At 49.5% G+C, this 23,380-nt stretch overlaps 1 protein-coding gene and 1 long non-coding RNA gene across 3 annotated transcripts in view; one reads left to right on the top strand and one right to left on the bottom strand.

Moving 5' to 3' along the window:
• The window catches only part of XKR6 (XK related 6), a 212,549-nt gene extending 204,502 nt beyond the window's left edge, over positions 1-8,047 (bottom strand). For both annotated transcript variants that reach the window (XR_008822588.1, XM_056343804.1), the window contains exon 1: positions 7,152-8,047. Coding sequence is in view for 1 of the 2 variants with exons in the window: in XM_056343804.1 (XP_056199779.1) it covers positions 7,152-7,882 (731 nt within the window). In the remaining variant the exon portion in view is untranslated. The remainder of the gene's footprint in view (positions 1-7,151) is intronic.
• Positions 8,048-13,326: 5,279 nt separating this feature from the next.
• On the top strand, positions 13,327-20,535 carry LOC130150919 (uncharacterized). The gene is made up of 3 exons (XR_008822427.1): positions 13,327-13,441; positions 14,157-15,780; positions 18,956-20,535. It is a non-coding gene; the product is annotated as an uncharacterized LOC130150919 (long non-coding RNA).
• The last annotated feature ends 2,845 nt before the right edge of the window (positions 20,536-23,380 follow it).

The following is a 23,380-nucleotide window of genomic DNA, read 5'->3' as shown; positions in this document are numbered from 1 at the left end:
TACTCTGATTCATAGTTACTTCTGCCTAAAACCTTTCAGGTATTAAAACACTGGCTTATACGACCACTGATTTTCATGACAGTGAGGTGCTAAAAATCAAGTCAGGATTCAAGGGAAATAAAGCTAAATGAAAGTACACGGAGAAGTTCTGTGAGGGATCCAGACTTGTCCATAGGCTCACCTTCATTCCCCAAAGAAAATTACACATTTGACATCCAATTTCTGTTCCTTGCAGTCTCAAGACAGCAAAAGCAGCTCTCCTCCAAAGTGATGCTTTATCACCATCAGTTCTACCTCCATCCTTTTCATTAAAAGAAATGCTCCCTGAATAACCTACATTTGTACTGAGAGGAGAACCACTGCAAGGAATATAGCTAGCTCAATGCAGCTAAAAGCAAAATGGAAGTGTCTAGAAAGGTGGAAAATAGAGAGCTTATAATTTCAACATACAAAAAAGATGAGCCATCATTCCCCCCTCCCTTGGCACCCTGCCTCTCCTCCACCAGGAAAGGCACTTTTAGGTTGCCACTGGCATTAAAGAGGAAACTGTAGGGCACTTGGAAAAAAAAGGCATGACCGTCTTTCCTAGAGTTCAGCATGAAGCTTTAGCAACTGAAAAGGGACGCTCTGGTCAAAGACCACGCGGGTAGCAGCACTTAGTAAAGCAGCCTGCAACCCAACTTCAAAGCAGCCATCTGCTCTTACAGTTATTGGACTCCTGGAGATGGTCTCTTGAAAACACGTAGCACCGGTGTCCTTGCCTTGAAAGCCATAGGAACTTCATGCTGGTTCCAGTAAGAACAAAGTCAGGTCACCAAAGCATTTCTGTTTCCCCTTCCTCCTCCCCAAATACCACAGCAGAGAGGTGACTAGCTGCTGTCACTGCACAGCCACCTTACCCACGGAGCACCTCCTGCCCACATGGCTTTTCCTCAACAGCACCTCCACAGAGTCACACAATGGTCAGGGTTGGAAAGGACATCTGGAGATCTAGTCCAACCTCCTGCTAAAGCAGGTTCTCCCAGAGCAGGCTCCACAGAATTGAGTCCAGGCAGGTTTTGAATGTCTCCAGAGAAGGAGACCCCACAACCAAGAGGAAACCAAACTCCAGTTTCTCCTCTGAATCCCACTCACCCACCTACCCAAGCCATGCTGTCACTGCAGAAACGCTGAAATACATGGGAAGGCGAGCTCCCAACAGGTCAAGGGCTGAACAGTTATTTCTCCCAAGAAAACGTTTAGAGAAAACTCTGCCCTCCCAAGGCTGGCACCGCCGATCTGCTTCAACGTCTGTGGTTTGACCCCCTCTAGTGGGTAGCACTCAACAAGACACAGAGCCTTACCACCACCCCGCAAACAATGGAGACCCTACTCAAGTGATAAAGCCTTTTTTCATTATGATGATGGTGATTTTCCAACACACAAAACCTACCTGCCTTGCACTTCAGATTCAATGTCTTTGGACCACTACACTCAAAGCCCAGAGATCCCATGGAAAACTCTTAGAAATGGAGGCAGAGGGGGTAAGGTTTTGGGAAGGAAGAACCACCTTGTTGACAAAAACAAACCACCACCATATACCCCAGACCCGATTTTGTAGGGAGAACATATTTATCATCTATCCCAGAATGTCTTCTCTATGCCAACTTGTCAAAAGCTGACAAAACTCCATACTATAAAAGCAAGCTGTTAAAACTTGGCTAAAGGGAAAAACTTAGCTGCCAGACAAGCTAACCAGAAAAAGCTGAAAAAAACATTTGAGTATGCCAGGGAAGGCAGTAAATTTACAGAACGTCTCTACAGAGCTGATCATCGCAAACCAAGACAATGAGGCAGTATTAGGTCAGCAGCTTCTCGTTCATCTGTCATTTGACAAGCAGATGTCTCCCACTTCCAGGGACTTGGGTAGGTTATCTTAAAGAGTTGTAGCTGCCTGTATTTTTTAACTATCTGAAGTAGCATGTATCTAACTCACGTTCATCCCAGAACAAAGTATTTTAGTAGAGCCTAAACCCACTCATTACATAGTAATTAAATACCCCATATTCCGTTTAAACCCATTGATTCGTCCTTCCACCTCCAGGCATGCCGAAAGATGAACAACTCATAAATTTGGCCTTTTCACTAATGAACAAGATGTCAAGCCTTTGCCTGAATTTCAGGAATTTTTCTTTTAGTCACACACATACATAAGGTGGTTTTAATGTCAAAACAGTGACAAAGGTTGCTCTGATTTGGTTGATTGGTTTTTTTTACAGGATGTTTTCCTTCTAAATATGTATTCAAATCAGTTTTAAAAGCAAAACCTACAAACATATTACATTCAAGCCACAAAACTTACCATTACTGACAGTTTAACAGACACAGCGATTTCCAGCTGATCAGCATTCATTTTAGCTCAAACTCTACATACTGTTAATCCAATGGAATCCAATAATGTTTTCTTTAATAGCATGCCGCAACCCAAAGGATTGTACTTTATACTCTAAACCTTGTATTCCAGGACAGCAATCATGACCCACTAACCCACTTATAAGAGAGGTTAAAGAAAGGTACATCAGACATAGAAGTTAGACTCTTGTCATTAATACAACTTGTGCAACCATCCAAGATACAAAAACTTCAGGTCAAAACTATTTCTCCAGAATTTACACAGCTGAATGGCTTCAGCGAAAGCAACAGCCCTGGCAAGCTCTGACAGCCAGCCCGCCTTTCGCCTATTTCCAGCAAAACCACAGCACTGCAACATCCCTCCTCAATGAACAGCCCTTCTGCAGCTTGCAGCGCAGCAGCTCAATAGTGAGCGTAACGTGCCCCAACTGGCATCCTTTGCTTTTTGGACAGCCTGGCTGAATTGTTCTAGTCCTCAAGATAATCTAAGAGATGTGAGATCAAAGAAGAAAATTGTAGATTTATAAAGGTAAAAATGCCAGGACCTGAGCTTTATCAGTTGGAATGCCAACTACTTCAAGCAGTTAGTTGATCATACTACTTCAAGCATGAATTAAAAATATAGAGAGACACATATACATATATGTATACATACACACAGATTTTTACAACATATATGTATACTTTCTTCCCAGCAACCACTATAGGCAGGCAGTATTAACACAGCCTCTGGTTCTCAGCTGAGCAAGAAACAACCACAAAAAACCCAGAAATATCACTAACTGCTCCCTGCCCCATACTTGCACTGCCTCCTCAGCACTCCTGCCTGGTCACAATTCACACTCTGAACAGGACAAGAGAGAACATGAACAGAAAATAAAGCCCCCATCCAGACTGCTCAAAAACAAGCTACTTCTCCCACAGTCCGGACAAAATGAAGAGACAACCCTTCTAAAATAAGAGGCTGATGTACATTTATATTTCTGCCATAAAATGTTATTTATTCATCATCTTACCAGCAAGTCTTCGCAACATTTAGGAAAAGAAGTCCTTATAGGAACTGTGCTATCCCCCAAACTAAACCCCAGATTACCTAACATATTCAGGACAAGGATTTCAGTACAAGTCCAACCTGCCCCCCTCCCCCCCCAATTCTCTATGACACCGCTTCCAGCTGCTGAGCAACAGCCACAACAGCCTCTACACTATGTGCAAGTCACAGCGCGTATCCATGATCACGCAGGAAACCTGGCTCAGTGGGTGCATTACGCACTAACTTACATCGTCCCAGGTCTTCCTCCTTCATCCCCAGGTCAAAACTTCTCACCATCTTAAAGCGACTTAGCTGCAGGCAAACACCGCTAGAGCACTGCTTTCTGGTATTAGTCCCATCACCACATTCAAAACTAATTTTAATGGTGTTTGTAATAGCTACAGTGGGAATGCAAGAAGACACCCTCGTGGAGGCTAGCCCACAGATCCCATGAAGTTAATTCTTGTTTTGGTCAGGTACTGGGAGCCAGCTCCACGCTGACAGTGTTGCCCAGTGTGCCTTAAAAAGCAGCAGCCATGTGCTAGAGGGATTAGCAACCAACAGAGGAGAAAGCTCCTTTATTTAACCTAACGTGATCCGGTCCATAGAGCTTCTTTTCCGTCCCTTTTGGCAGTCCCAGCCCTGCACAGCCTTGGAACCAAACGTTTTTCCTCTGCATTAACAAAGCAGGGAAAAGCATGGGCAACTTCAGCGTTGGTTCTTCACATGAGCAAAAAGAAAAGAAAAAAAAAAAATCACCCCTGCACATGCACCCCTCCCCATCTCTGCCTGCATCCCTTCAGCATCCCCCTCCCTACCTGTTCACTCAAGTATTCCAAGGCATGGAGTATTTTTGCGAACACCAGCTTTCACCACAGCTAATACACAACAAATTCTTCTGCCTGGCTCCAAGAGGGGAAAAATCCAACTTGCCAGAGGAGCATCTGCATCAAGAACTGCTTTTGCTGATGGGATCAGCACTCGAGAGTACCAGGGAAAGCAGGAGAAAGGGTCACATACTAATTCATCATCTTCATGCATCACCTGCAGACATCCCCCTCCCGCCATCCCCCAGCCCAAATCTTGGCCACAACAACAACAAAACAAACAAACAAAAAAAGAACAACCCACAAGCAGAAGTTGAGAACAAATGTGCTTTGAACGCTACACAAATGACATTGAAGATGCAGAAGAAATATGCATGTTGCTGTTGTGCTGCACGATTTCATAGGCTTATTTCCTAGGTATACATTTCATGCACCCTTCCCACACAGATCCTCTCCCCTTCACCCCTTAGGTTTTCTTAAAAAAAAAACCAAAAAACAAAACACACAACCCTCTCTGATCCCTAAGGATTATTTTAAAAGCTACAAGACCTATTCAACCCCATCTGCAGCCTCTTCCCCACAGTCTAACCCATCCATGGGGTGGAGGGGTGCATCCACCACCCCGTGACAGAACCCTGAAAGCTCCCTCTACCCTCCCTCAACCACCCCTTCCAACTTAAAACCCCACGCCCCATCTCAGAGGATGCTGGGCCATGCTAGGTCTTTACAGTTGTCCTTACAACACCCCGTTCTGTAAGACCGACATCTCTGTGGTGGTGTTTGCATCTACAGGCTTTCATCCTGGAGAATCCCTCCCCGCCTCCTCCCACATCTCTTTTTGGGGAGGATAACGCAATTTCCAGCTCACTCTGGAAGATGCTTTTTTATTCTCATGGAGCCCGGGGTCACTTCCCAAACCCTTCCTCCGGCCAGTGTCTTCTCTACCCCAGGACCTCTCCTGCTGGGGTGGGGGAAACAGTCCCCGTCCCTGACCTTGTCTCACACCAGCAACCCCAACACCATCCCCACTCCCCTGCCACCTGGCCAAGAAGGTTTCTTCTTTTGCTAAAGCCACATTCAAGGTATCATGCTGTGTTCTTCCACTCCCACAACCTGCACCTTCGGTGCACCAGGGGGGTCAGCAAACCAGGGGGCTCCCTCTCCGTCAGGTGGGGAGAAGCAATCAGGGGCAGATGCAACCCCTCATCCCCTCCTCTACAGGGGGTTCGATCCATGCCAAGACACCAGCCCTCTGGGAACAGCACATCCCAGCACTCGGCAGCCGAGGGTCTGCCCCCTGCCCCCACCACAGACCCTCTCTGGAGAAGCCCCCTGTGTTCTGTGGAGCCTTTTTCTTGCCACTCTGCTCTCCAGCTCCAGCAGGGGAGCGGTGGGGCAAGCCCTGCCCAGGGCCACAGGACCTCCCTCTGCAGCACTGCTGGTGCAAGGGTCACCCCCAGCCCCAGGCCCGCCTTCACGCTGTCAAGCATGGGGTGTCCCCCCAAACACACACCATCCCCCGTCAGGAAGAGCAGCTCCAGCCCGCCCTCCCCATCCTGCCCCATGTCTGTGGGGTGACGAGAGCCCACTCCATCCCTTGAGGCACCATCTACAGCCCCATGGAGCTAGAACCACTTCCACCCCCCCATGCTGCGGGGTGCACTGAGCCATGTTCCCCTCCAGGCCATGAGGTGACAGCAGCCCCTACTCCCTTCTCCCCAGACCCACACACTCACTGGAGGGGCATCTCTCCTCCCTTTGGGGCTCTCCTCAGTGAAGCAAGGGTCACCGCAAATCTCTACACGGAGGGCACTGACCCACGTCCTGCTTGAAGCAATGAAGCCCACTCCTCCCACCTCAGCCCCACAGACACCTTTTTAGGGAACTTCTCTTCCCCTTGGATGTCCTCTCAGCACAAGGGGGGCCCCGACAACTCCTCTGCCTGGGGGAGCACTGTCCCATGTCCACCTCAGACCATGGGGTGACAACGACCCCCACGTCCCCCCACCTCAGCACACACACCCCTGGCTCATTCTGTGGGAATCTGTCCTCCCTTTGGGTCTCTCCTCACCCGAAGTGGGAGTAACTCCCAGATCTCCCCTCCTCCACATGGGGGACACTGCACCAACCATGACCACCTCAGACCATGAGGTGACACTGACCCAAGTCCACCTCAGACCATGAGGTGACAGCAACCCCCATCCACCCCACCTCCGCCTCAAAGCACGAAATGACACTGACCCACGTTCACTTCAGACGATGAGGTGATGCTGACCCATATCCACTTCAAACCGTGAGGTGACAGTGATGCCCATCCACCCCACCTCTGCCAGGGGACAGTGACCCACCTCCACCTCAAACCACAAGGTGACAGTGATGCCCATCTGCTCCACCTCAGCTAGGGGACAATGACCCACCTCAGACCACGAGGTGACACTGACCCCCACAGGCCCCACCTCAGCCAGGGGACAGTGACCCCCATCCGCCTCAAACCACGAGGTGACAGTGACGCCCATCTGCCCCACCGCAGCCAGGGGGCACCGACCCACCTCAGGCCACGAGGTGACACCGACCCACGTCCAGCTTGGGCCACGAGGTGACACTGACCCGCGTCCATCTCCGAGCCGACCGCTACCCCCGCCCGCCCCGCCTCAGCCCGGTGACACCGACCCACGTCCACCCCAGACCAGGAGCTGACAACGGCCCCCGCCCGCCCCGCCGGGGCCAGGGGCCGCCGATCCACCTCAGGCCACGAGGTGACAGCGCCGCCCGCCCCGCCTGGGCCGGGGCACAGCGACCCGCGCCCGGGGCGCGCCGCCCCACCGCCATGTCGGGCGACGCGCTGACGGCCATCCCCGCTCCCCGCCAGGTCCGGGGGGGTCCCCGGCCGCCCGCCTTACCTCCAGACCTGCCCCATCTGCAGCAGGTGGATGACGGACTGCCAGACCCAGACGGAGATCCTGCAGAGGCGCTGCGCCCCGGGGGTGGCGGTGCCGCCGACTCCTCCTACCCCGCCGGCGGGTCCCCCCCGGCGGCCGGCGGCCCCCATCATGGGCGGCCCGCGGCTGCTGAGGCCCTGCACGGCGCCCAGCCCGCCGCCCGTGTAGTCCTGCACGAACCAGCGGAAGCTGAGGATCTGCACCAGCACCGAGGGCAGCAGCACGAAGGCCAGCGTCAGGCCGCACCAGACGTAGTCCCGCCGGCCGTAGTGGTGCAGCGCCAGCCACAGGTCCGTGCCCACGTCCCCCAGCAGCACCAGCAGCGCCAGCACGATCCACAGGCAGTCCAGCCACGGCCGCTCGCCCGCCTCGCCGGCCTCCGGCGCCCGCGGCGGCCCCTCGGCGGCGGGGCGGGGGGCCAGCGGCTCGGCGGCGGCGGCGGCGGCCGCCCGCCCGAAGAGGTTCCGCAGGCAGGCGCTCCGGCAGCCCCAGTAGCACGACGACGTGTTGCAGCAGTGGCAGATGTGCAAGGAGCTGCTGCCGCCCGGCTCCTCCGCGCCCTCGGCCGCCGCTGCCCCGACGCCGCCGCCGCAGACGCCCGCCGCCGCCGCCGCCGCCGCCTCGTCCAGGTTGTGCAGCTGGGCGAAGCCCACGCCGCCGCCGCCGCCGCCGCCATCCGACTTGGCCGCCATCTTGCTGCCGCCGCCGCCGCGTCTCCGGCCCCTTCGCCGGGCGCGCTCGCTCGCTCTGCCCCCCCCCGTCCCCACTCCCGGCACCCCCCCCACCCGCCGCCCGCCCGCCTGCCCGCCCGCCGCTTCCGGGGGCGGCGCTTCCGCGCCCGCGCAGGACGGGCCGGGCCGCCTAGCGACCGAGCGGGGCAGCGCCGCGGCCGGACCCCGCCGGCACACAGCGCGCCGGGCCGCCGCAGGGCACCGGGCACCGGGCACCGCCCGCGGTGCTGCCCCGCGCCCTCGGCCCCCGCGCTCGGTGCCGCTCCCTCCCCGCACCCCTGCACCCCCGCTGCCAGCTCCATTGCACCGGTTCCTTTGCACCTGCTCCCACTGCTGCCCTCTGCCCGCTCCCATTGCACCAGTTCCCCTTGCACCTGCACCCGCGGCTGCCGTGTGCTTCCTCCCATTGCACCAGTTCCCCTTGCACCTGCTCCCACTGCTGCCCTCTGCCGCGCTCCCATTGCACCAGTTCCCCTTGCACCTGCACCCCCTGCTGCCCTCTGCCCGCTCCCATTGCACCAGTTCCCCTTGCACCCGCTCCCATTGCACCAGTTCCACTTGCACCTGCACCTGCTCCCACTGCTGCCCTCTGCCCGCTCCCATTGCACCAGTTCCCCTTGCACCTGCACCCGCGGCTGCCGTGTGCTTGCTCCCATTGCACCAGTTCCCCTTGCACCTGCTCCCACTGCTGCCCTCTGCCGCGCTCCCATTGCACCAGTTCCCCTTGCACCTGCACCCCCTGCTGCCCTCTGCCCGCTCCCATTGCACCAGTTCCCCTTGCACCCGCTCCCATTGCACCAGTTCCACTTGCACCTGCACCTGCTCCCACTGCTGCCCTCTGCCCGCTCCCATTGCACCAGTTCCCCTTGCACCTGCACCCGCGGCTGCCGTGTGCTTCCTCCCATTGCACCAGTTCCCCTTGCACCTGCTCCCACTGCTGCCCTCTGCCCCGCTCCCATTGCACCAGTTCCCCTTGCACCTGCACCCCCTGCTGCCCTCTGCCCGCTCCCATTGCACCAGTTCCCCTTGCACCCGCTCCCATTGCACCAGTTCCACTTGCACCTGCACCTCCTGCACCTGCTCCCACTGCTGCCCTCTGCCCGCTCCCATTGCACCAGTTCCCCTTGCACCTGCACCCACGGCTGCCGTGTGCTTCCTCCCATTGCACCAGTTCCCCTTGCACCTGCTCCCACTGCTGCCCTCTGCCCCGCTCCCATTGCACCAGTTCCCCTTGCACCTGCACCCCCTGCTGCCCTCTGCCCGCTCCCATTGCACCAGTTCCCCTTGCACCCGCTCCCATTGCACCAGTTCCACTTGCACCTCCTGCACCTGCACCCACTGCTGCCCACTGCACCAGTCCCCTTACACCAGCACCCGCTGCTGCCCTCTTCCTCGCTCCCATTGCACCTGCACTCCCTGCTGCCCTCTGCCCCACTCCCATTGCGACAGTTCCCCTTGCAGCAGCACCCCACGCTACTCCCTGCCCACTCCCTTGCACCGGCACTTGAGGCTGCTCTCTGCCCAGCTCCCATTGCACCAGTTCCCCTTGCATCTGCACACCCTGCTGCCCTCTTCCACGCTCCCACTGCACCAGTTCCCCTTGCACCTGCACCCGCGGCTGCCCTCTGGTTTCTCCCACTGCACCAATTCCCCTGGCACCAGCAGCCCCTGCTGCCCTCTGCCCCATCCCCATTGCACCAGTTCCCCTTGCACCAGCACCCTCTGCTGCCCTCTGGTTTCTCCCACTGCGCCAGTTCCCCTTGCACCTGCACCTCTTGCTGCCCTCAGCCCCTTCCCCATTGCACCAGTTCCCCTTGCACCTGCACGTCTTGCTGCCCTCAGCCCCTTCCCCATTGCACCAGCTGACCTTGCACCTGCTCCCACTGCTGCCCTCGGCCCCGCTCCCATTGCACCAACTCCCGTGGCACCAGCACGCCCTGCTGCCCTCTGCCCGCTCCCATTGCCCCAGCACCTGCTGCTGGCCTCTGCCCCATCCTGGCTGTACTGGCACCCAGCACTTCCTGCTGCCACAGTCACATTGCACTGGCACCCACTGCTCCTCTGCTCACCCCCGCTGCATTCGCACCCACGGGATCCACAGTGCTTCTTCCTCCAGCCCCTATGCACTGACAGCAGCATCCTCCAGACCATCCCCAGCTGGGGCCTCTTCTGCTGACCCCACCCCACTCCCAAATCAGGTCCCCAGCCCACTGCCTTGGCCCTCAAACCCCTGTCCTGCAGTGCAACCTCCCTGTCCACACCACCTCCTCACCCTCAGCTCCCGGGGACCACCACTCTGCCAGCCAGACTGTCATCTCCCCCCTTCCCACCTCCAGCAGCCGCCTGGTACCTGCCAGGTCCAGGTCCCCCTCTGGGTTTCACTTTGCTTTTTCTCCTCCTATGGCCATGCTGGGGAAGGGAGGCTCCTCTCCCACCCCGCAGGTCCCCCATCACATAGCAGCAGGTCTCTAAGCCCACCCCAGCACCCTGACCTCACATCCCAGCACCCTGACCTCACATGGCCTCAGTGCCCTCCCACTCCCCCACCCCCCCACCCCCCCTGCAGTCTCCTGTCCCTCTCCTAACACAAAGATACTCCATGCTCTGTCCCCTGCACTTGTCCCTTCCATATGGACATACATGGCTTCACCCACCCCATCCTTACAGGATCAGGCAAACCAGCCGGCTCCTCTCCATGGGGCCAGCTACTTGCTGGAGGAGACAAACCTCTGGCAAGCTGAGGAAGCAGGTCCCAGCTCCCATTTTGGGATCTGCCTTGGGCTGAGTTGCACAGCAGGCAGGCGTTTCACCGCCAGACCCGCGAGCAGGCTGGGGAAGCCAAACTGAAGGTCTTTCCCCCCCACACTTCCCTTTCTACCCATGCATGTGTGTTTATTCATCATATCCATCTTTTCTGTGCTGTCCTCTGTAGGTTGCAGTCTCCCCTCTTTTATGTTTGGGGTTCGCCCCCCCCCGCCCCCTATTTGATATGTACTCCTTCCACGTGCTCCTTCTCCAGCTGTTGCTTCTGCCTCTTTCTGTGGGAGTTTGAATTCTACCCTTTCTCCTTTTTTTCTTTTTTTTTTTTTTTTTCCCCTTTAGTTTTAATTGTGGCAAAATATCGGAGCTGAGAGCTGCAGGGCTCCACAACTGGCTGCAAAAGTTGCTGCTTTGCAAAGTCTAAATTTCAACAGGGAAACCAAAAACCCAAGCAGTTGGAAAGGTGCATAAGTGCAGATAAAATTCTTTTTCCAGGGGTGGAAAATTAATTTAATCTTGAGAAGAGTGGAAGGACTTGCATATATTCAATAAGCTGCCTGGGAAGCACGTATTTGGCCTTTCTGAGTGATGTCAAAGGAGTTCAAAAGTTTTGCAGTCTGAAAGACGCCGATGGGTTTGAAAGTATTGGATCCTCCTGTAGCAGCGAAGCAGAAGGAAAGGGAGAGGAGAGCTTTGTGCCTTGTCCAGATGAAGGCACTCTGGTGCATGCCTGCCTGTTGCCAAATCAAAGTCATTTGTAGCACATGAAACACTGGCACAAAGTTTTTCAGAAGGAGAAAACTGGTATTCTGGATAGAGTAGAATCAGAGAGGACACAATCCCGCAGGTCCCCATGATACTGATTTCAAATGCTGCGGCTAGTCCCCTATTTTCTGTCAACTTCAGCTGTGGCAAGAAATATGAATATGGAAATAAATGAGTCAAATGCCAGCCTTCAACTTGACCAAAACAAATTCACATTCATAAAGCATAGATAATAGCATATATGTAACAGAAAATTCCTCTCCTGTTTGAAGCTTTAAAACCTGAAAAGTAAATATGTATGTTAATTCTCACAGCAGTAAGAAATAAGGACTACGGGTTGCGTATTCTTCAGTGAGAGGCACCTGTATTAAGCTTAAACTTTTGTTTTGCAGTATGATGAGATATAAATGGAAACATTCCTCATTTCTTCAAACTTTCTGTGTAGCAAATTTGCTACATATGATTTGAAAGGGAAAAAATACCAGCATAGAAGTAATAAAACTGTTTGGTCTTGTTATTTCAATAGAAGTGTAGGTGCACATTGCACTTCATGAATCAAGAAGGGGGCAGAAGAGTCATCTGTTTTGATACAAAACCAACCCAAACTTGTGCAGTGAGACATACGGGTGGGAGAAGGCAGCAGTTAAAGATTTTAGCGTTGGCACGCTAAATGAGAAAGGCAGTTGCTTGGGCAATATATGACATGATACGATACACTGTTGAGACTGCCTCTGAATTTCTCAGTGTGGTCGTGGCCACCTGTGTCCAAGAAGAATGAATTCAGGCTGGAACACGAGCAGGGAAGAGCCAGGCGTTGATCAGAGGTGAGGACAGTCTGTCTTTCTACTGTGGACTGAAAGAATTTGGCTTGTTCAGTTTAGCAAAATGAGATTGGAGAGGGAATATGTTTTCTGCCTATAAATACATCCTGGAAAGTAAATGTAAGTGAAGGGAAAGGCGTTGTGACACTGAAGGGCAACAGCAGAAGAGTCAATGAGTAGGAACTGGCCATGAATAATACATTTAATCTCGAAATTGGTAGAAATTGGAACATCCTTCCAGTAGGAGTAACAGAGACAAAAAAGGAAAAAAAAAAAAAAAAAGGCAACTAGTTTTAACACATAGCTTAATAATTTTGTAAAGGAAATTGCATAGCAATGTGAAACAGTAAACAGCTGGGATGAAAGCCCTTGTAAGATTTTCCAGCCCAGATCATCTCTCCTTGGAAAGATCTTGTCCATTTTGATGCGTGGTACACTACGTTCCCTCCTGCATCAGGCGATGAGTCACAGATACATGACTCCGTGGGTGGTCAGAAGTGATATCTCCACCGCTTACGTCTTAATTCCTGATTATCCCATGATATTCTCCAGCTCCTGCTCACTCACTTAGCACACAGCAGAGATGCAGCCACATTCAAAGCACCCCATAAACCCCTCATTTCCCCGGTACCCACAGCCACTGCTGCGTGGTCGCTTCAGCCAAGGCCATGGGAGAGATGCTTTGCCCCTTCCATCAACGGGAGCTGCAGCGCTGCTTTGTGTAGCATTGCCCCTCACAGGGAGCTGGGAGAGTCATCAGCCAGAGCTTGTTTCTTTTATTAGCCAACACTATGTATTTTTAAGGTGGTCTTTTTTGGTATTTGAGAGTGTCTAGCACACCCGTGTTGAGATCTCTCTTAACTCATATGTCTGAGAGAGAAAGCTTTCCTCTGCACTAAGCAGTGACCCACACTTCCATCACACTGGAGGCACTTGTGTCCAGAGGTCTGGGTAAACTCTGGGTGACCCTCAGACCTGCAAGTATTTATAAAACATGTTTAGCAGGGGTTTTTCCCTTGCAGCACTCAGAGCTGATCTGTCTGTGCCTTGCATTTCATGTTGTTTCAGTTCCTCAGAACCACCAGCGAGACACGGGGAAGGGGAGGTGTGTTTGGTTCTCCAGCAGCACCCAGCAAACCACGGCATGGGACCATAACCTTCTTGTGCTCATTGGGTAAAGGCTTTCTTCATCCTGATCAATACACTAATTTTGCTGTGTGGTCTTCCGTCTTCCAGGCATTTATCCCAAGCAGGGGAACAAACACTATATATAGAGAGGTATGTAAGCCAGAATCAGAGTTGTGTAAATCTGGAACTACCTCATTTAAATAACCGGGGGATGGATCCAGCTGAGTGTTTGGTGTATGTGGAGTACTCTGCTACCAGCACAGATAATTACAATTAATGGGGATTTACTTTAAGCAAAGCAGGTCAGAAAAATGACATCTTATTGTGTTATTAGTTTCCATCAATTACTTCCGTGTTGTTTGCTCAGTTCCCAAGTCAAACGAGTGTGGGCTGACAGCCTTGCAAGCTCAACTTGGTATTGCCTCTAAAAATCAAACTGCATTATTTCTGCCTCATGCATCATCACTAACAATAAAGCATCCACCGCTGGAATATAGCAGGTGGCTTCGTTATTCATGCATGAGGCAGAGAAGACTCCAGCTTCCTTTGCCATGACATTGAAGTCTCCACGGTATTAAAAGTTGGATATGTTGGTAAACTTGTTGGTTATTGTGTGAGCTTGGCTTAGAAGACACACTTAGGTCAGTCCTTCTGTTGATCAACTTCTGTACTTTCTAGTAGACTTTCTGAATGCTACGTGTATATATCGGGGGAGGTTTAACACAACACTGCTTTTGCTGTTACTTGTCTCCCTGTTACAGCACTTTGTGCCATTAGACTCTCCAGGAAAGGTACAGAAGGTGTCGAAGGTATTGAACAGCCGACTCACAGTCATCTTACGAGCTGCCTCTAAGAGAATGAGGAACACGTGGTGAAGCTTTCCAGTTCTAGTATTTCTTTTTTGAGGGCTTCGTTTTTGAGTTTTCAGTTTAGCAATGCAATCAGCTGGTAAGTGTTATCAGTGACTGTTAATAATCATGTGTTAGTCCCTACTGATGTCCTGAAACAACTGAACATGGTGTGTTCTCCCAGCTGGACCAGGTGTTTGATTTCTAATCACAGTTCCTTACAACTCTCTAATTTCACATGCAACTCAGTAGTTTTGAATGGCTTACACTTTCCAGGAAATACAAGTCCAACCAGGGGCAGGTCCTTTTCAAAGTAAATATCTCTGTGAGCCACCCTGGTCTGAGTCACTGAGGTTTTAGCAGGATAGGGCTATCACAGAAGAACACATCTAAGACAAGAAGCTATTCCTTAAAAACAGATTCCTCTTTCAGGCTGTATTTTTGGCAAAATGGATTTACTGATACAATCTACAGAGGTTATGAAGCTTGATTAAAGTCCCTAAAACTTGTTCAGGTCCTCAGGTGTTGCATGATAAAAGCTGGATAACGATTCTCTACTAAGTATGTAATTATGTAAATCCCAAATTTTTCTATATTGGACAGTAATAATACATTTAAATCACTTTACACCTCCTGACAAATGTAAGAATTAGTACGGTCTTGGGAAGTGTGCCTTAGCGAACTTCATCGTTCATGTTACCTGGATCTTAACCTGTGGTGACACCGTTTATTCAGGTCTCCTCAGGCTTCCTTCAATCTCCTGAGAGCTGCAACTGTTTTCCTTTATTACTGTGCATGAAAAAGGGACCTGCCTCTGCTTTCAGAAACATGCTTTTGCGGGACACCTTTTAGAAGTAATCGGCTGCAGCGGTGATGTCGGATGAGTGATCGTAGAGCCACCTGGGGACTGGCCTGTGCAGAGGAGGGTGACTGCAAGAAGCTTTCTGACCTGCCTGCCTTTTCTTTGCAAAGCCTGGCAGTACTTGCAGCTTTTCCCTTAAGCCAAGCACAGGCTAATCCCCTCGGTCATGCTTTTCGAGGTACCGGTTACCCGGCAGGAAGAAGCAACACAACTTCATCAGCCAAAAAAGGTGGTGAGCAGTGCAGGGAACTGTGTGTTTCTCCCCTTGGAAAAGCATTAACAGCTAATACCTCCACTCTGATGGACTTGCTTGGTGCTTTTCCAAGGTGGGATTTAGGAAAAGGCAACCACACAGCATTTCCTACTTTCCCCCATGGGGCTCCAATGATTTAATTGGTTATGAAGGGCAGGGATGTCTCTTACAGAGGAGCTGGCTGCTGTTGTCAGCATGCCACACTGCTCTTCAGAGCTCAGTGAAAAATAAAGTTACCAGGCAATGCTTCCCCTGCTGAACGGGGTGAATGCAAAGGTTGGCCACTGCCAATATGAACTCTATGCCACATATAGCTTTTCTATTCCTATATAGCTCTTCTATTCATCTAGGTTCCTGGGAAAGCCAATGTATAGCCGTGAGCCATGGAGGGAAGTGGAGCTGTATTTCACACCTTAACTAAGGTAAAGTATATTCCCTTAACATGACCCCCCCATTCCAGACACACTTCCTGATGCTCATTTTAATATCTGAAACTGCTGTAAACCTCCTCCAAACCCATGCATGTAACAAAATAAAGTTATTTCTTGCAATTAATACTGTCACTACAGAGCTGTTAATTAAATGCATGACCTTTTCTATCAAGCCAAATGAAGACAGAATGTTGCACTAATCCAAACCTGCCTGGGTTTCCCCTTGGAAAACAATGAGGAAAAGGCTGCTGCTGATAGCTGCTTTGGTGACTGTAGCTTCCTCCATCTCCCTTGAGCTGAACCATCAGCTCAGGCATTGCCTGTTTCTAGGGTGGGCTATTACACCTTAGTGTCTCTGCTTCCTCTCTTCACAGTCCTCACTCTAGTCAAGGTACTGCAGAGAAACTGTCTTCCCCCAATTCCCCACTGACCTTGTGAGTCATCCATGGACCGTTTTTCTAAAGCTCTGTCCACACCAGGTGTCCTTGGTTTTCTCTCCTTTTTCATCCTGAGGATGGAATTTCCATTCTCATTTTATTCCTGTTATTTATGCTGGGTACACTTTTGCAGCCCTTCTCACCATGAACCATGTGGGATTTCTCACTTATGTGTCCTTTTGCACTCAGTAAATCTTTTGCCCCCTGCCTTGGCTCCACTACAACTGTCATTCCTACTACTTTAGTCCTGAATGACATGCCTTGACCTGGTAGAACCCCTGTTCTAAGTCAGTGGGAGCTGAATTCAACTCCAAACCGAGGCATCCAAGTGCCTGCCTCCACGCATGAGTTAGGTGTCCAAGTTCCCATCACAGTCAAGAAGGAGCTCACCAATGGCTCTGTTCAGTTGCCTGCATGCAGACATCTAGCACATTTGAAAGGCCCCAGGGTATCTCACCTGGCCTCCAGCTGATGCTCCAAGAGGGCTTGGGTCTCCCGTACCTCTTGCATCATACCTGTCAGTCTTGGAGCAGAATGTCCCAGCCACCCTGGGGCATCTCAGGTAGCAGTAGACATTAGGAAACCGCATCTAGCCCAGAGTATCCTGCCATTATTTTTGGTAGGAGCAGGGCTAGGTCCTCAGTGCACATCCACACGTACCCATTACTGATGTAGGTCCCAGGCATGGATAGGCTCTGTTCTCCATCAGAGCTGTCAGCTGCTTCTCAACAGCAGCAGAATTAACAAGCTTCTCTAGGGACCTTACCCATGCCCCTGTCCCCTCCTGACTCATCCTCTTTTGGCAGGAGCAGGCTCTACTTTCAGGCAGCAACATGGACTTTCTACCTGTTTTGAAGGGAACTCCTCATCTGGCTTTGCCACCTGGCATTAAGTGATGTAAGGAGATGGGGCATAGATGTTGTTTATTCTATAACTGAGAAAAGATCTCTTCTGTAGGATACCAGAAACACTTTATTTCTGACTTCCTTTTATTCTCTCACCATGTTAAAGGTATCACCATTTCCCTTTATCTTTTAAAAAGCTTTTAATTAATTTTGCTTTGCACAGGTAATTTAATATCTCACGGACAGATGAGATTTGCCCAGCTTGAAATGGACGCTCCAGGTCTCTGATCTGTATGGCAAAAATGACTGTGTGGCAATTTCAGACAGTCTAAAAATTAAGTCTGGCTATTCTGAAGTCTTGGTTCAGGCACACACTGCGCTTTCTGATACGTGCGCATCACCAGCATATCCAGCTTTGGCAAGTGCTCTTACCATTTCTCCCATCTGCCAGCACACACAATATTTCTGAATCTGTTAATTAAGGAATTGAAATTTCTCCCTGAGATACCAGAGTAACTGGTTCAGTTTCTTTGCAGCAAAAACTAACGCTTGCCTTGTCCATAATTACCTAAATTGTTGAGAAAAATTATTCTGCTTTCATGTTGATTCACTTTTGTAATTCCATTGCTGAGGCTAAGTGTGGCACCCATTTAAATTATCTCCTACTCTCATTTTACTCCAGACATGCTATTTGCTAACAAAGACTCTATATGGAAAAATGGGAAGGTGACAGCTACCTCCTTCATCAATGCAAATGGCAATAATCTCCTCTGCTGCACCATGTAAAAATAAACATTGAATCATCCCCAACAGAAATACCCTTCTGCATTTAGAAATATGGATGTGGAAAGGCGACACCTGCCCTCATTTATGTAGCTGTAAAACTCAGGTTTATCTGGTGATTCCATGGCAAATACTTCGGGAGGTCAACAGCAGCATGGACTCAGGCTGCCAGTGTCCCCAGCTTTTTTCCTAAAAATATGCAGATTCTTCACTCTTCTGTTTATACTTGCACTTGGAAATAGAAGATTAAGTTTTCTTGTTGTTAAATTATTGACATTATTTATAGTAAAAATCATCCCATACAACAACTCTGCTGTAAATTCTTGCTGTTGGTAGCTCTCTGGTATTATTACTGTGCCTCTGCACAGCTTCTAAAGCAACAGTACACCTCCTGTAAGTGATCACCTTTATAAGTAAGTGCTATTGGGTGTACAGGGACCTGTGGCCAGGGTGGGCTCAGGGTGATGGACCATTTTGCTGGACACTCGGCTGCTGGGAAGAGCACACAGAAACCTTTGCCATCAGACTTTTAGATGTGCAGTTCCACACAGTAAGTAGTCATTACTACTTGAGTTGTCCCTTTGTAAACATTTACTTGAAGGCTTTTTCTATGGTTCCAGTACATCCCCTGTGCCTGATGCCAAAAACGCACGTCCTCCTAGTGCTCCTTTCCTGGAAGGGTGTTGCAGCACTATCAAAACTATCAAGCTGCAATAAGGCTTTTACCATCCCATACCCGGTTGATTTCAATAAGTAGTTAGCACGCCTTGCCCCAGCACAGTCACCAATCTCCCACAAGGATTCTAAGGTTCAGCTACTGTTCATGCTGATTCTTCATACTCTTCAGGCCAGTCCACCCTGCTTTTTGCCTCTGCGGCATCCTTCTCCTTGTCTCTCCTACCTTCAGAGCACTGTCTTTCCTCCCTTTCCAGGTCTCTCTTCATCCACTGCTCTTCTTCCATAACCCTATGAGCTATTTAACTACTTCGCAGGAACCACCCACAGCTGCACCTTATCCACATCAGCCAACCCGCCACCCCTGAAGCCAGCCCACAGCTGTGTATTATCGATGTTAATTAACCCAGCTTCCTTCCACTACAGAAAAGTATCTTCACGTGCTAATGTGGACCACAGCGATCAGCATTATGGTGTGAAATGGAAGGACCCTGTACAAGTGCGTGGGTGCCTTTTGCAGAACACAGGAGCATTTACTCTTGAGACCACAAAAGGGAGTTTTTTATCTTACATTTGATTAAAAAAGAAAACCCTGACATGCCACAGAAAATGTTAAAGTCTTAATCCTGGTCAGAATCTTAAATCCTGACCAGTGCTAGACTCTGCAGTATTTACCCTGGATAGCTAATGGGTATGTGTCTTCAGGGAGCAGAGATTCACATGTGTCAGTGTGGTCACCAACTTGAGGGTGTTCAAGAGGATGAACATTTGTGGAAAACTGCATGATAAAACATGCTGGAATTATTAGGTAGATTATAAGGGATGTAACTCCAGCTATCAGACACATGTTTCTTTAACCACGTGCATGCCTTTCATTTAAAAGCAAAAGCATCCACCTGGCTTCAAATGGAGGTAGACCAAGTTTTGAAGTGAGTCGTGAAACTTCGTGACTTCCAGAGGGTCAGCGAATTGCAACAACCTTTTTGTCTCCTAGATCACTCTGAATCCTCTTACTGAGACTGAGCAAACCTCCCCAGAAAGCGGATTTAACAGGAGTGCTGCAGGACCCACGGTCCCCTTCTCCCCTCCCTGGCAGGCCTGCTTTGCACAAGATGAGCATCCCCATGGCTTCTCCAAGCCCTGCTCAGGTTGTTGGAAGAGTTTGCATGAGTGGGCAGCTTTGTGGCATCTGGGTCTGAAAGGTATTTTGGTAGATGTGAGGGTCCAGCTGCTGCATAAAAAAAAAATCTATGGGGAGCTGAGAGTGCAAAAACTTAGTCAAAATCCTCAAACAAGAGGTGAAGACACTGTCAGAAAATCGTCCTGGAACTGATTTAGCTGCATAATGCCATAACCCAGCAAAGCAGAATAGAAAGGAACTCCTAGAAGGGTACTCGCTTTTGGAAGGGCCAAAAGCTTTTTGCATAAGCTCAAAAGTAACTGCATAAAATAACACCATGCTTCTTCTCAGAGATTATATCCATCTCAGTACAGCAAATTGTTACCTTATCTTGGAGGTTTGGGTTTTTTTCAAGAGTTTTTTCAGTTTCTGGAGGGTGCGATTTTGTGGACATGGCCACAGCAGGCCAGCTGGGGCCGGGGAAGATCCTGGCACAGCTGGGTTTGCAATAGAGCTGTTGAGTGTACGAGGTCCGGAAGTCTCTTGGGGACTGCCATGGACAGGCAGCATGGGCAGAACAGCAGCTCCTTCTGCATCGCTCCCCTTCATACTGATTTTCAGCCCCATTGCAAAATACTGGACGTAATCTGCCACTATTTCCTAAACAGAGCGAAGAAATAAAACCTGCACAGGGCTCCATGAAACTTGCACAGAAGACGAAGGGAAACTACTCTAAAGGCAACCCTTCTCTCACCCTGATGAAAACACAAGTTCTCCAGGCTCTGCTGGCTTCTCTTTTGATTCCTCCTTGTGCTTTGAGCCATTTTTCTCTCCGCAAGGATGGGTGTTTAGATGCTTGCCTTCTAATCAGCTGCAGTTACAGCCTTTTCCATTATCTTCTGCTGCCAAATTGGGGGGGAGGGGGGGGGGTGGGGGGTGGGGAGAAAGGGTTTTTTAAAAAAAGAGAGGGAGGCTAATGCTTGAAAAGACATATGTGTTTAGTGTTGTTGGCAGATTTGTAAACTTATTAGTGCCTCCACACACCATGTAATTAAGATCTTCTGGTAATTAGTCAATAGTTAAAAATAGGGGTTGGTATTGTGCTACTGAAAACGCCTACAAAATAATGTGTTCTCTGCACTCAAGATGTAGTTAGTGTCTCTAGAAATGTTAATTTAAAAATATATATATTTGTTTCAGAGCCAGATCTTTTAACAAAGTAAATTTCAGCATGTGTATGTGCATGCATGTGTGTGTGTTCAACCTATTTATCTTTGTGCATTTATGCGTGTTTGTGTGATGTCCAAAGAGGCCGACTGCATATTTTGTCTTAGATAAAAATGTTAAGCTATAAAACTGCAGACTCGACACAGCCATGGAGGGAATGGGAGCTTTTCTCATTTGTAGATTTCCATTGAAATAAACCTGCTCATCAAGGAAATTGTTCAAAAATCCACAGGAATGGCAGATGTGCAGCACCATGGGGCAGATGTCTGATGTTTGGAGAGTCATGCATGTATTTTCTAAATATTCAGGGATTACTACAGCCTATAGATATAATCCTTTAGTAACCTGGAATGTCAATAACAATGCAAAAGCTCTAATGCCTTGTAGCAAATGTTTGGCCAAACTGCCCTTTAAAAGCAATATTCACACACACATTTAAGTCATTTGTCCTTGTCCTGTGAAAGAAGACCCACTCCTTCTTTACAATGTGGTCCAGAGCTGTGTGAGAGTTGCTGGGTGATGTTCTGAAAGGGCGTCTCATTTGGCTGTCATAAGCAATCTGTGGTGATTTGTTGTGCAGACAGGCATTTGTCTCAAGTAATCCAAAGGGCTTATTTTGATTGCTTGATAGATCCAAGGAACTTATAGTCGACTCAATGGGGGATTCATTTATTATGCTCCCAAACCACTCTTAAATCTTCCCTTATGTCACGTCAATGGATTTGTCAGGCCACCCTCATCCAGCAGTGATGCAGTGATGGGAGAAATTTACCTTTGCCAAGCAGAGTTACTCACTGTGTTTATAGACTTGTTTCTGAAGTACTAGTGGTGAGTGAAATTCTACTGCAGGAAATAAACTGGACTTTGCTTCGTGCCCTTGAAAGAGCATCTTTTGTTGATTTTAGGAGGGGAAAAAAAAATCCTACTCCAAATCCATTGTAAAGCAGAGAAGACCAAGCTAGAGAGTCCTAGCAAGGGCCAACAAAGTTATTTCACGGGTTGTTCATGATACACACATGAGTTAACATCTAGAAGGCCCTCTGTGGATGCATGCTACACAGACACCACGTATTGTTACTTTTGAGTTCATGGTAGGATTTACAGTAATGTTTCTTTGATGCTGAAAGTGAATTTCAATTTCATTGCATTCAGCTCTGGGATTTATAGAGTGAGGTTTTTGCTCAAACACCTAAATAGCTATTGAAACTCATTTTCAAATAACATTTTCAGGTATGAATGTGTCGTTTCTCTAACCTGTTCCAACATCCTCTTCCCCAGCTAGTTAGTTATGGCAGTTAACCAACACATGGCAAATACTTTGGGAATGTCATAAAATTAGTTACATCAAATCCACGAGTAGAACAATACTATATGGTGATAATTAAAATTTCTATATGCATATTGGTGATGCTGTTTGTTTTTAATCAAATAAAATCAATGGTTGTAAAAAAAAAATCCACATAAAGTTGAATCAACCATCTTTGAAAATGGAGTGGTTTTAAGAATTTCCTGCCTCCAGAGCTGTGCCTGGCACCTATAGACTTGACTTGGAGAAGACATTAGTAGGATGTCTCTCCTTTCCTTAGGATCTAGCAGAAACTGGCCAGGGGATGAAGAAATTGTTCGAGGGGGTAGGAATGATAAGGACACAGAAAATCAGAGGGGGGCACTCTGAGGATGCAATCTCCCAAGCCTTGTTTCCTCAAGAAATCAGAAAGACATAAAAAAAAAAACCAAACCAACAACAACAAAAAAACAAAAACAAACCCAAAAAAACTTTATTCCCCTTGCTCGTTTCTGCTTCACTGCTTCAAACTCTTTTGTACATCACCACCCCTAGATATCACTGTCCAGCTCGGGCTCACTCGGGACTCAAAGTCAACACAGCCTGCAGATTCACCTTGGGGTTGATGCACTTTTCTTTTGTAGAACAACTTCATTTGCCAGCTGATCAGTCATCACTGGGGACCACCGGTTGATCACTGGTCACACCAGTGCTTGGGAACAAGTCACTGCATGCAAAACTGCTGGAGTGGGAGGACTTCTGGGACATCCAGCCGCCGAGGCTGGACAGTGACAAACCTCTCCAGTGGGACTCCTGACATGTTCTGCCGAGACTGCCAGATCCTGGAGGACTTGAGAACTGTGAATAAGGACCAACTGTTCACTGTCTCTGCCAGAATGAGAACTAGGAAGAAAAGCCCATTGCAGGCAAATAACAACAGGTTCAAGGAGTCCCCTGAGCTGAAAATGACTGGAAAGTGGGAAATTAGTAAGGGTAAGTATTATACGTGCTTCCTCTGTTCTTACTTTTCTTATAGGATCCTGCTAATGGCCAACACTAGGGAGAAAATACTGGGTGAATCCTTGGTTTGAACCAGTCTGGCTGTTGTAATGCTCTCGGGGCAGACTGCTCCCCGGGAGGATGCGGGCCAGAAGCCCATCGGTTTGGCCCACTGTGAGATGAAGTTGGAGTAGCCCCCACGCTACTGTCTCGGCAACAT

Source organism: Falco biarmicus, chromosome 6 (genome assembly GCF_023638135.1).
Source record: "Falco biarmicus isolate bFalBia1 chromosome 6, bFalBia1.pri, whole genome shotgun sequence".
Taxonomy (NCBI): domain Eukaryota; kingdom Metazoa; phylum Chordata; class Aves; order Falconiformes; family Falconidae; genus Falco; species Falco biarmicus.
This window is presented reverse-complemented; position numbering and strand designations above follow the sequence as displayed.